Source organism: Trachinotus anak, unplaced genomic scaffold (genome assembly GCF_046630095.1).
Source record: "Trachinotus anak isolate AG129_WGS33_773 ecotype Australia unplaced genomic scaffold, CSIRO_AGI_Tana_v1 ptg000007l, whole genome shotgun sequence".
Classification (NCBI taxonomy): Eukaryota; Metazoa; Chordata; class Actinopteri; order Carangiformes; family Carangidae; genus Trachinotus; species Trachinotus anak.
The window spans coordinates 3,484,631-3,497,068 of record NW_027273858.1 but is presented as its reverse complement, the minus strand read 5'-3'; the positions used below and the strand labels follow the sequence as shown (position 1 = coordinate 3,497,068).

The following is a 12,438-nucleotide window of genomic DNA, read 5'->3' as shown; positions in this document are numbered from 1 at the left end:
AGCTTCTATGAGGTAACCAAGCTGACTGTGAGTACTTGTGCTCACTCCATTACAAAGAGTTACTCCTCAGACTGACAGAGGCCACAAATAAACCAAAGGCAATTAGATAGTGCCAACAGGAAGAACAGTACAGCTGACAACAAATTCTTTCTGTCACCTAATACTCTGTGCAGGCACCTGCAGAAACTTAATAGTATATTCCTTTCCATTTCTCTCTCCCATTCTCTAGAACGATAAGAAGACCCAGCTGGAGGGCAAACTGAAGGATGTTCGGTTTCGTCTGTCAGCTCAGCGGAAGGAGGTGGAGCAGACTAATCAGACAAGAGAAACACGCATTGCTGAAATCACCCTGCTACAACAACAGCTGCAGGTACACAAAACAAACATACACCATCAGCAAATAAACACAAATTGGTCAGACAGACAGGAGTGATTTCTCAGTCATATACTACGATTGTTATGTGGAATTTTGAATAGATTCAAATATAACAAAAAATGGAATGACGTATGAATATGTGATTATTATTTTAGTTGCTTTTCATGACATTACTGTTTAGGACTCCCAGCAGTGGCTCGGGAGGCTAATTCCTGATAAACAGAGTCTCAACGACCAGTTGAAACAAGTTCAACAGAACAGCCTGCACCGTGAGTACTACACACACTTAACACACACTCACATGTACTGCATATTGCATACTGTGCTTATTCCTGCCATGATGTCGGAGATCGTTCTTGCCTGTATTTTTTTGACATAAACAGAGGATGATTATGTCTGTGACTAATCAACCTGGGCTAATATCATGTTGTCTGTGTGTGTGTGTGTGTGTGTGTGTGTGTGTGTGTGTGTGTGTGTACGTACGTGTGTGTTTAGGTGACAGTCTGTCATCCCTACAGAAGGCTGTTGAGCAGAAGGAGACCAGCAGACAGCAGCTCAGAGAGCAGCTGGATGCTGTGGAGAGAGAGACGAGGGCCAAACTGTTGGAAATAGATGCGTTCAACACCCAGCTAAAGGTAAACAAATTTTAAAATGAACAAAGCTTTAATACAAGACAGGACAGAAGCCATTGCTACACCAGCTCGATATGATTTCTCTCAATGAACTCGATAGTTAATGAAATAACTTAAGAATGGATGCTGTGGATTGATCAGTTATTGTAGCCACTAGAGAGATACGCTGTCATGACACAGCAAATTGTGCTTTTAGTATTTAATCGAGCTATGAAGACTATCAGAAAAATATCAGATATGAATTAGGAGTCACCAAACATGTTGAAGAATGGCAATAAGCTTGTAAAATTTACCTGCTACATAGTTTAGTAATTTTTATTTGCTTGTGTGAGGAAAGCACGTGACAAGTGCATTCGTGGTATTTTCACAAAAGGCAGAAGGTATTAACTTGTTTCTTCCAAGTTTATATGGATGAACTCCTGTGTTAAAATTACATTCTTCTCTTCCACTCCACTAACTTCTTTTAACTGGGCCTGATGTTCTTTATTTGTTGGAAAAGCCTTAACATTTTAAACAATAACTCAAATACAATTTCTGACACTAAGGTTAAGAAAAACCATGATAACACCTCATCCAAAATATAACATGAAACACTAAGATCAAATCATTAAAAAACATTTAGTTATACTTTGATACATTGCTTGTTTTTTACTTTATTAAAGGTCCCATATTGTATACAGTGAGATGTCCACTTCTTTTGTGATTATAAAGCAGGTCTAGGTTCTCTATCAATACAGTGAAAGTATCAAAGCCTCAGTCTGCAGAGATATACACACAGCCTGTATTCAGAAACTGTGCCTTAAAACGAGCCATCAGGATTTCTGTAACTTTGTGATGTCACAACAAAGTAGTCACTGCTCTCAGCTATTTACCCAAGCCTAGCCCATCCAGACTCACCATCCAGCCTTGCAGGATTTGGTTTCTCTGAGTGTTTACCTGAAATATGATGTATTTTTAATGAATCACTCAGATTCACAGCAGTCAGCCAATCAGAAGACAGGCTCAGAGCCTTCTGATTGGCTGACCGACCTGTTGTTGCCAGAGCTCTAAAGAGAAGCCTGAGAGAGGCGATGTAAAACTACATTGAGAAGGTTGTTGGTACTTAAAACTACAAATAGATCTTCTTATGGAGATCAACACTTAGAATAAAACACAGGAGAAGTGTAAAATGTGGGACCTTTAATTCAAATGAATCTATTTAACCTAACAAGCTATTAACTGATTACCTAGCCCGTTAACACAGTAATTGTTTTTCTTAATGAAGCATTGTCCATGTTTAAAACATTGGTTTGGTGCTCTGACTGTAGCTTTAAATCATGTCCTGTTCCATCCCTCATAACCTCATCCTCAAACTAGTTTAATATAGTCACAGTGTTGGTGTTTTCTGACGTGTCAAAGGTTTGATATTTATATCTAACTAGTGTACCTGTGTTTGTGTTGATATTGATGTGTTATTGTGTGCATTAACGTTGATTGCTGTGTTTTTGGAGAGAGCCAGCTGTGCACTGGAAGACTGAGTGGTTTCAGTTAGCTGCTTCATGTAGCTTTCACCAATTTACTGATGAGAGAGGAGGATGGAGGGAATGTTTTTACTTTATTCATTAGGGTGGGAGCACAGCAGCCTGTTTATGTTTTTTTAGACCACCTTTTGTCCCTGTTTATTTTTATTTTCTTCTGATTTCCCCAGAACACAGAGTCAGGTCAGAGAGAGGAGAATTAGTCCTGTGGTCTGTGCCAGCGAGGAGGATAAGAAGAAAAAGGGGGAAGAGAGGAAAGCAGAGACAGTTGTAGCCACAATAAATTGATTTTCTAATGGCCAATCTGATGGAGATGGTTTTCAGTTTTATTCCGTGTAAAAAACAAAACACAGTGATTTGGGAAAGTGGTGCAAAGCCTTGGAGAACAAACAAAGCCAGCAGTGTTGGATACCAGTTTTCTCCAGAGTAAGGTGCAGCCATGTCTCAGTGGTGTAATTCTTTGCAAAACAGAGGCATAAACCACTGAGATGTGAACTTTGTTTGACTATACTACCCCTCCGCCTTCCTTTCTACACCACTTCCTCTCCCCAACATCTTCTCTTGTCACACTGCTGTGCCTCCTCTGTTCTTTGTGCCCACTCGGACTCTTCAACGCTCCTCCTGCCTATTCTGCTTCCACACACTGTCCTCTTCTGTGTTTCATTCCCGCTTTTTTCGACCTGTATTTCATCACTTCTTGCTTTCATTTTGTCCCTATTATATTCTTTGTTCAACCCACATAATAAACCCTTCCTTCTATATTTTCTACTCCTTTATTTATCTCCTACACTGGCGTTTTTGCTCCCTTGCCCATGCCAGTCTCTGTGTGAGTTCTATGCCAACCACTGTGCCAGGATAGAAGCCCTGCGACGCCAGCTTCAGGAGGAACAGAGAGGGAGACAGGTAGAGCACACTGCCACTGCTGGACTGGGGTGGTACTGCAGCTGGGATGCAATTTGTAAAATAAAATAATATCAAATTATATGATGACCATTCTGCCTTTGATTGCAGAGCTGGAGCATAGAGCAGTTTTTGCATTTGACTTGGACCTGCACGGTCTGATTTGGCAGAATATTACATAAAGGGTTACAAGTGAAACACTGTACACCCTCTTGTCAGACTACTAACCTGCAAGCTTCAAATACTTAAGTCACTTTAAAAGGCTTTGTTATCTTTAACGATACAAACCAGACTTTTTAAATGACTGGTTTGTGCAGACATTCCTGCTTAACATGTGTACTACAGCATGCTACCACCACCAGGCAGCTGGATGTACTGCAGCCAGTTAAAGCTTGACTGTAATAGTCAAGATGTGAGTGATGTGACAACTGACACTTAGACACTACTGATTCTGGTGTGCTGTTTTTTTCTAATCTCACAGGTCAGTGTCAGTAACAGTACAAAATAAACACTAATCCACAGCAAATAAATGCATTGTTAGCTATTCTCGACAAAATGTGATTTAAAAACAGTACAAACTGTAGAACTGTAAAAGAAGGAAATGACAAAGATAAAGAAGAAATATTCATTTATACCTCCAAATATATTTATTTACCAGATTTATTTTCCATGGACAAAGAAGATAAGCTCATGCACCTGGAGTCAGGAGCTAGAAACAAATAATGTATCAGCCTCATCACTGACCCAAAAACTAACAATAACTATAAAAACAACTCAAATGCATCTACAAAACATTTTCATTTCCAAGCTGTTACCTGCTATCCACTGTAGCAAGAGACAACTGGGCTGTAACACCAGCACATTACTCATCACAGTGAGTCACAAGAGCCTCTCCTTCTATGAGTCAGGGCACTTTAATCTCGACTGAAGAAAATCATCACACATGTGTCAGGGATTAAAATATTCATCCAGCTACCCTGAAAAACGGCTAGAAAAAAATTGGGAAAGCAAGAGGGTAATCTCTTAGATTTTTAAAAATATGTTACATCTACATGAAATTACATTTGAATGCATACGAAAAACATTTAAACTTACCCAGCAAAACCTAACTGACCTTACCTGTCTGAGTGTGTGTCTCTGTCTATAGAATGGTTGACTCTCTGTGTGTGTATGTGTATATGTATATGTGTGTTTCAGTGCCAGGAGCAGGGACAGCTTCAGGAGTGTGTGTCAGCCGTCAGGGTGTGTCTGGCTCGGCTAGACTACATTATAAAGGTCCACACAACAATCCAGCCTACACGCCCTGCCCCCCTCTCTATTTCTTTATCTCCTCTCCTTTTCTTCTTTCGTTTCTTCCTTTACTGCTCTTCCGTCAGTGACTCGTCGTCCTTTCTGTTATCTCTTCTCTCAAATCATCTCTTCTTTATTTCTTCCTCTTTTGACCTCTTCTCATTCCTCCTCTGTCCTCTCTATCTTCCCCCTCTTTTGCGCCCCATCTTTTCTTTGCCCCTGCTGGTGTTAGCTCACTACTTAGTCAGCTGGCTAACAGCGCTTTCATAGTTAATGCTAAGCTAGCAATCGTGCTAGGTTAGCAGGTGTACTAGATTAGGTGACTTTAAGGTAGTGCTATACAAGGCTATGTCACTAGATTACTACACTGTGTGCTACTACCTTTACGCTGCCAGAGGATGTTTCAGCCACACAAGCAGAAGCTAGCACTAGGCTAAACTCTATCTGAGAGTGTGTGTGTGTGTGTGTGTGTTTGTGTCTAGTCTGTGTGTGCAGGAGTGTATGTTAGGCATGCTGTGTTGTTTCTTTTACTTTTACTTTTTAAGTCCTTTTACTTCCTGTTTCAGGTGACTTGGAGTTCTTTCTCTCCAGAGTTGTAGTTTTACTTTTCCGTCAGTCTCTTCTCTCTGATTGGTCTGCTTGTTTCTGAAGGTTTCCTCACGTTGGTTGTTTGGCTGAAACACAACAGCTGCCTTGCGTTGTTATAGTAACAGAGTGTGTTCTAATGGCACAGCTGGTTGTCATGACTACACAGAACTGCCCCACTCGCCCACCACACACCCTCCCACTCCACACCCACCTTTTTTTTTTGTTTTTGTTTTGTTTTTTTGTTTACTTCTAACCCTTCCCTCAAACATAATGTGCCTCGTGCAAGCTCCGCCCCACCACCGTGTCCAGGGCGCTGTGTTTTCGGGTCTGTACCAATCTCCAGTAGTTATAAGCCCCCTCCCAGTGACGTCCCCTCCTTTGTATATGATTTAATTCTTTAAAAATCCCCAAACTTTACCAAAATAAGGCTCACTTTGGTCTGCTAAACATACCAAGATAAATTAACAGTTATATCTGCTACCCACCACTCGTGGCAAATTGGTAAGTGACAGTTTGTTTGCTAAATAGTTGCTGGGATCACACTGAGATGTTTTATTGCTAGATGACTTTAGAAGAAGGTGAAATAAGATAGAGCAGTGCTGAACACATCAGAGAAAGAGAGGGGGGAAGTAGGTGGGGATACAGACGGTTTTAATGGATCCCTTGTCACTCATTGGCTACCCATTCTTCGTTTCCTGAGAATACAGCAGCATATGAGTTCTTTATGACTCTGGCTGAATGTTTGGGGTCGTTCTCCTGCTGCAGAATGAATTTGGGACCGACCAGACACCTCCCTGACTGTTGATGGATGAGAATCTAAACATCTTCAGTGCCTGAAACATCCACAGTACTGCATGTGGAGATCAAAAACATTTCTCCTAAGCTGTGCGACCCTATCAAAGCGTTATCGTGGCAAATCTGCCAATGCGACACATTTGATTTTTGTATACTTTTCTTGCTTGTTCAAATCCTTTGCATAGAACCAATAATCCATCTTCAATGAGGAGATGTGAAACTGAAACACTGAAAAGCTTTATAGGAGAGCTATATATAAAGTTTATAAATAGCTTTACAATTCGAACAACACACACAGCACCCTCCACACTTCAGGACTGGTTTGGAGGATCTTAAGCAGTATCATCAGTGCATCAGTTTTGACGTCACCAAAAAGTTTTGACAAGCATTTGCCATGGTTACCGGTCGGGGTGTTACATCACCTCAGTGAAGGGGCGGAGCTTGCCTTGAACACCTGACTAATAATTACTTGCTGCTGCTGCTGCTGCTGTTGTTGTTCTTGTTTGTTGTCGATGGTAACCCATAGCAACCAGTCCCACTGATCCCACTTCCTCCTCACCGCTGTTCCTTCCTTTATCCCATGATGCTTTGCAGGAGCTGCGGGAGATCCACTGCCGGCAGCAGAGACAGAAACAGAAGGAGATGGAGGGAGACACACACACACTGACACACACACACTCTCACATACACACTCCAAGTGAGAGAAAGTCTGCCGAGCTGCAGGAGAGCAGGTGAGATTCAAACACACCTGAGAATAACAGAGGTCCTGGGTTTTATCCAGGCTGTTATATTAAAATGGAAAGTATTGTTTTTCAGTATTTGCCATTAAAAGTTTTGTGTGTACTTTAAGGAGGTTTATCTTTCCCTCTCACGCAGCAGGTTGTCATCTGAAGAAAGTGTGGCCTGGAGGGATGAAGCAGGAAGCTCTGCACCTAAGGCTCCTAGCCCGGTCTCCGTCTCAGCGCCTGACGCCTGGCTAAACAGAGTGACTCAGGAGGAGGAGGAGAGGAAGAGGAGAGGGATGGAGGAAGAAGAAGAGGGCCAGAAGAGAGCAGGATCAGTAGAAGAGAAGGAGGATGAGGGAAGAGGGAAGAAGGAAATGCAAGATAAACTAAACAAGCTGTTCAGCCAGCCGTCAGATCCCTGGGCTTCAGCAGGTGTGTTGTAGCTATTACAGTATATGCATCCATGAAAAAGAGCACAAGAGACACCAAAAGCGGGAACGGGTGTGTGGTGGTCACCTGAGTTTGATGCCATTAGTTGATGCACTCAGTGTGGCATCTTCACTTATTTCCCGGGTTTCTGCCGCTTTTTCCACAATTTGGAGAGAGCAGAGTTTAAGCAGGAATTCAAGCCCCTTGATTTAGGATATCAGCACATTTAGTTTCAAGGGTAGGATTCAGCTGCTGCACTCCTACTTTGGTTAGATGATTGGTGTGTGTGAAAATCTCTCACCCATAAAGGAAGAAAGTAACTCTTGCAAATCTCTAAACATTCTGAACTGAATTCTGTATTTAACCTCTCAGGAATAAGTAGAATTATGTCCTTCCATTAGGAGCTATGGAGTTTAAGACACAAATCCAAAGCCTGCTTCACCAAAAAGTAGATGTTGTCTTGGTGTTTGACAAACAATACATTGTGAAAGTGAAACCTAGAATCTAGGTGTTAAAAAGATTTTAAAAAGTGTTAAAGTTAACACATTGAACCCTGCAGAAACCCTGATCTCATATCGCTGACTCCCTGTTTAGCTGCAGTGGAGAAGGCTCCTGGACCCAGTCTGTTTGACCAGAAAGCAGCAGCCAGCGGCTTCGACCAGCAGCAGCAGCAGCAGCAGCAGCAGCAGCAGCAGCCAGTGAAGGTGGTCTACTACAGGGCTCTGTATCCGTTTGATGCTCGCAGCCATGATGAGATCAGTATCACTCCTGGGGATGTAATCATGGTAAGTAGTGTGTCCTCACAGTTGTAATCTTCATTGTTTCCTAAAGCCGTTAACCTTGCTACAAAAATGTGAGTGTGCAGCTGCCACCATGAAGGAAGTTCACCTGCAGTCACTGAAGGACTTACAGTAATGTGTTTTGTATTTATATGTGTGTGTTTGCATTAAAACCTCCTGTGTGTATCTGTCTTTCTCTCTTAAACTGTTTGAGATCTGTGAGATGTGTGTGTGTGTGTATGTGTGTATGTGTATGACAGCGTGGTGTGTGTATTAACTGTTTCCTCTCTCCTCTGCTGTGCGAACTGAAGGTGAAGGGGGAATGGGTAAGTTCTTGCCCCCCGCCCAGTGTTGTGCCTCCACCAACCATAAGCCAGCACTCATTTGAACTTTTGCTGTCATCTCATGTCGTCTCCATGTTCATTCATTTGCCAGTGGATGAATGTGTTTGGCTTTTTTAAAATTTATTTATTTAACCAAGTCATTCTAATCAGGTCTGTAAATGTTGTTTGTTGTTTTGTTTTCACGGTTGATGTGAAAAGTTATGATTGTTGCTTAACTGTGACCCAGAGAACCTTCACAGTCTGACCTCTGCAAAAAAAAAAAAAAATATATCATTAATGTCTCCATTGCTTAACATCGACATAAATAAGATACAACTGTCGTGCTGGCAGTTTTTCCATTTTTTAAACACACTTCATTATTCCAACCCACAGCCCAGTCACTCCCCTCACTTGGCAGGTTTACATTCAAAACCTGCCAAACATGCCTGTAAACAGGCTTACCAGTGTGTTGTGTTGCAACCTCTATTTCAACATCGGTGGAGCGAGATAAGGCTCATCCAGATTGGCTTTAAAAAGAATCCATCAGTAGTCCAACTCAAATATGTTTGTTATAAGCCTCAAGAAAGAAAATATATTTGCTAATTTGTAGTGAAGTTGGCAGCCACAGGTATTTTATAGTCATTTATAGTTGTAGACATATAATTGAAATGGTCTCTGTTCATTTTACGAGCCTTTCTGGCATGAAACATGACAGAACTGGAGCCATAGTTACCAGTTTATGTCATTTCTCCGACTTGATTATTTGATGATTTGGTAATTCTAAAACTTCCTGGAACTCAACTCTGAACAGCTGCTGCTGTTGCTGCTTACACATTATTATACCATGAATCTGAACACACACATCTCTGTGAATTTATGAATTAGTGTCTCTGTGTCAGTTTGTGTGCTTCAGTTTTATCTTCTGCTCTGACAGGTGGATGAGTCCCAAACAGGGGAGCCTGGCTGGCTGGGAGGAGAGCTCAGGGGGAGGACAGGCTGGTTTCCAGCCAATTATGCAGAAAGGATACCTGACAGTGAAGCACCGATCAGCTTGCGCGCCACAGCTTCAGCCACGCCTACTACCGCCCAGCAGCCAATAACCACGCCTCCTCCGGCGCCTGGACACACCTCCTCCTCTACATCCTCCGCCAACAGTAACTGGGCTGACTTCAGCACCACGTGAGTCCTGCTGATGTTGATATTATCAGTTCACAAATACATCAATATACAATTATACTTGCGTACAGCTACATTATAGTGTGTTATGAACAATTTATTAAATGTTTATTGACTGCTTATGAAAACTGGGGACTTACAGTAAAGTGTTACTACTTAAATTATTGTACTGACGTGTTTAGACATTGTAAATAAAGATGTTTATTAGTTTTTTTTACTGAGTCCCAGACACATTAAACACAAACCTTTTCAACCTGCAGTATTCCTAATGCATACACACTCACACACATATACATATGTTTATTTATTTATATTTGCATCCTGTGGGCGTTTATGTGCAGATGGCCCTCAAATACAGCCAGCCAATCAGACAGCGAGGGGTGGGACGCATGGCCGACCTCGTCAACCAGTCAGAATCCATCTCTCAGTGTTCCCTCGGCGCAACTACGGCAACGCTCTGCCTTCACACCTGCTACCATGACAACAGGCTCCTCCCCATCCCCTGTGCTGGGACAGGTAACAAGTCTCTTTTGATTTTTTTAGTCCTGGACCTAAATGCTCCTCAACCTGGGTCTCCAGTTTGGGTTTAGAGACAGAGGAAAGTCCTGTTCCCAGCTGACCCAGCTTGTTCTTGGTGGCAAAGATTCGCTGCTCTTCTGTTTCTACATGAACCTCTGAACTGAGTGGTACTTATGGCTGTAATTCTGTTTGTCAGGGGGAGAAGGTGGAGGGTCTTCAGGCTCAGGCCTTGTATCCCTGGAGAGCGAAGAAGGACAACCACCTCAACTTCAACAAGAATGAGGTAGGCGAGCATTGTCCCATCTTTCTTCTGTTTTCATTGTGTGTTTTTTGTTTTTATTAAATTATGATAAATGTCCATTTTTATTGTAATCATTTTGTGCTAACCAAATATTCTGGGTGGGAAAATGTGTTTAACTGAATAGAACTGATGGTGTTAATCTTATTGTTAATGTAGATAATAACAGTGCTGGAGCAGCAGGACATGTGGTGGTTAGGTGAACTGCAGAGCGGGCAAAGAGGCTGGTTCCCCAAAAGTTACGTCAAGCTCATCTCCGCCACCATGACGGCCCCTGCTGGTCCCACAGTGCGCAGCAAAAACACGAGGTAGGTTCAAATGTTGCATCAAGTCAGTCTGGGTATATTAATTGGGATCTTTCCACTTTCATTTCACACAGTTTTCTTACTCAAATTACTGAGCAGGCAGGAAGTTTTGTCCAACAAAAACTTCACAGGTCCATTCTGCTGCTTTGGCTTCACCACGTCAGTTGGGATTTAGATTTCACTCTCTACTTTCTGCGCTTTGTAGATCTCATTTCTTGCTACATCTCACATCATTTAATCCCTCATTAGTGGGAGTGTAGCTACATATCCACAGACATGACCTACTGGGCCATTTGAAGACTAAATACTAGTTTTGACTGAGCTGAAACCACCTGACTGAACGGTCTGAAGAGCACCAGCTGGAAAAATAAAAATCCTTGTAAATTGCTTTGTGAGTTATTTGTGGTGTGACAAAATCACCTTTTAAAGGAGCAGCCTGAAAGGATTTGTCCTTTGTGGCAGATTTGGCAGGTTATGGTTAATTGGGGTCTTCTTACTAAAAATGAGTTATTTTTATTTTATTTTTATATTGTAAATCTGACTACAAAGGCTCAGCTTATTTTAATTTTTTTGTCTTTTTTCTCCTCTAGTGAGTCTGGAGTGTCAGACAGCCCTCCCAATGGAAAACGACCCTCCCCCTCCCCGACGAAACCCTCTGAGTCTGGAGAAGGTGACACATGCGAACATGTACAGGTATTTTTTTAAAGTTTAGGTGGGTAATCGTCACTGACTCTGTCCACTTGTCCGTGTGCATCTGTACAGAGTACGTGGCCATGTACACGTATGAGAGCAGTGAACAAGGGGATCTGAGTTTCCAGCAAGGAGATATCGTCATGGTGACCAGGAAAGAAGGGGATTGGTGGACGGGCATGGTCGGGGGCAAGACTGGAGTCTTCCCGTCCAATTATGTCAAACCTCGAGACTCATCTACAGAGGTAAGAGCTCATTTAGAACAAATGAGGTTGGACTAGGACGGAAGGTGTGTGTTTCACATTAGAAATATTTGAAATGATTTTTACTCTAAACTCTATTTCTGTTTTTAGTCACTGGGACCAGCAGGGAAGACCGGCAGCCTGGGAAAGAAACCAGGTGAGCTTTCTCTTACTTACTCACAGACCAGGTTTAAGGTGCTACAGAATCAGAATTAACCACATTTTCTTCTTCTTCCTCCTCCTCCTCCTTTACTCCCTCAGAGATCGCTCAGGTGATCGCCCCCTACAGTGCTACAGGAGCAGAGCAGCTGACGTTAGCTCCTGGACAGCTCATCCTCATCAGGAAAAAGAACCCAGGGGGCTGGTGGGAGGGGGAGCTCCAGGTACACAAGCACAAACTCTAACATGTGCAAAGATCATCTTGACTGTACCTAAAAAGAAATAAATGGGATCAAAAAAGAAAATCTACCTAAACTCCATGGGGCCAGTAATGAAAATGTCAAGTCGCTTGATGATACTAAACATTGGCTTAATTTGAATTTTAAGGAATTACTGGCAGCATGTATTTACTTCTATATCATATTTTATATTTCTAGGAATATAATGTAAATGATAATACATTAATAACACAACATGCAGATGCTTCTTGTGATTCACGACTCATACTTTTCTGTGTTCTGGCTGTTTTAGGCTCGGGGGAAGAAACGCCAGATAGGTTGGTTTCCGGCAAACTATGTGAAGCTGCTCAGTCCCAGCACCAGCAAGACGACGCCCACCGAGCCCACGCCTCCTAAACTGGCTCCGGCCAGCACAGGTACACACATGTGATGAACTACAAATACAGCTCTACACAA

At 42.3% G+C, this 12,438-nt stretch overlaps 1 protein-coding gene across 5 annotated transcripts in view; it reads left to right on the top strand.

The window, feature by feature from the left end:
* itsn1 (intersectin 1 (SH3 domain protein)) overlaps window positions 1-12,438 on the top strand; it is a 45,729-nt gene that overhangs the window by 14,909 nt on the left and 18,382 nt on the right. For 3 of the 5 annotated variants that reach the window (XM_071479977.1, XM_071479975.1, XM_071479978.1), the window contains exons 15-29: window positions 230-370; window positions 558-645; window positions 872-1,011; window positions 6,693-6,829; window positions 6,975-7,255; window positions 7,847-8,037; window positions 9,289-9,533; window positions 9,872-10,046; window positions 10,246-10,332; window positions 10,507-10,655; window positions 11,243-11,322; window positions 11,415-11,587; window positions 11,696-11,741; window positions 11,846-11,967; window positions 12,275-12,398. In XM_071479977.1, coding sequence (XP_071336078.1) covers window positions 230-370; window positions 558-645; window positions 872-1,011; window positions 6,693-6,829; window positions 6,975-7,255; window positions 7,847-8,037; window positions 9,289-9,533; window positions 9,872-10,046; window positions 10,246-10,332; window positions 10,507-10,655; window positions 11,243-11,322; window positions 11,415-11,587; window positions 11,696-11,741; window positions 11,846-11,967; window positions 12,275-12,398 — 2,179 coding nt within the window. Of the gene's footprint in view, window positions 1-229; window positions 371-557; window positions 646-871; window positions 1,012-3,344; window positions 3,429-6,692; window positions 6,830-6,974; window positions 7,256-7,846; window positions 8,038-9,288; window positions 9,534-9,871; window positions 10,047-10,245; window positions 10,333-10,506; window positions 10,656-11,242; window positions 11,323-11,414; window positions 11,588-11,695; window positions 11,742-11,845; window positions 11,968-12,274; window positions 12,399-12,438 lie in introns of all 5 variants that reach the window. The other 2 variants (XM_071479979.1, XM_071479976.1) reach the window with 2 other exon arrangements.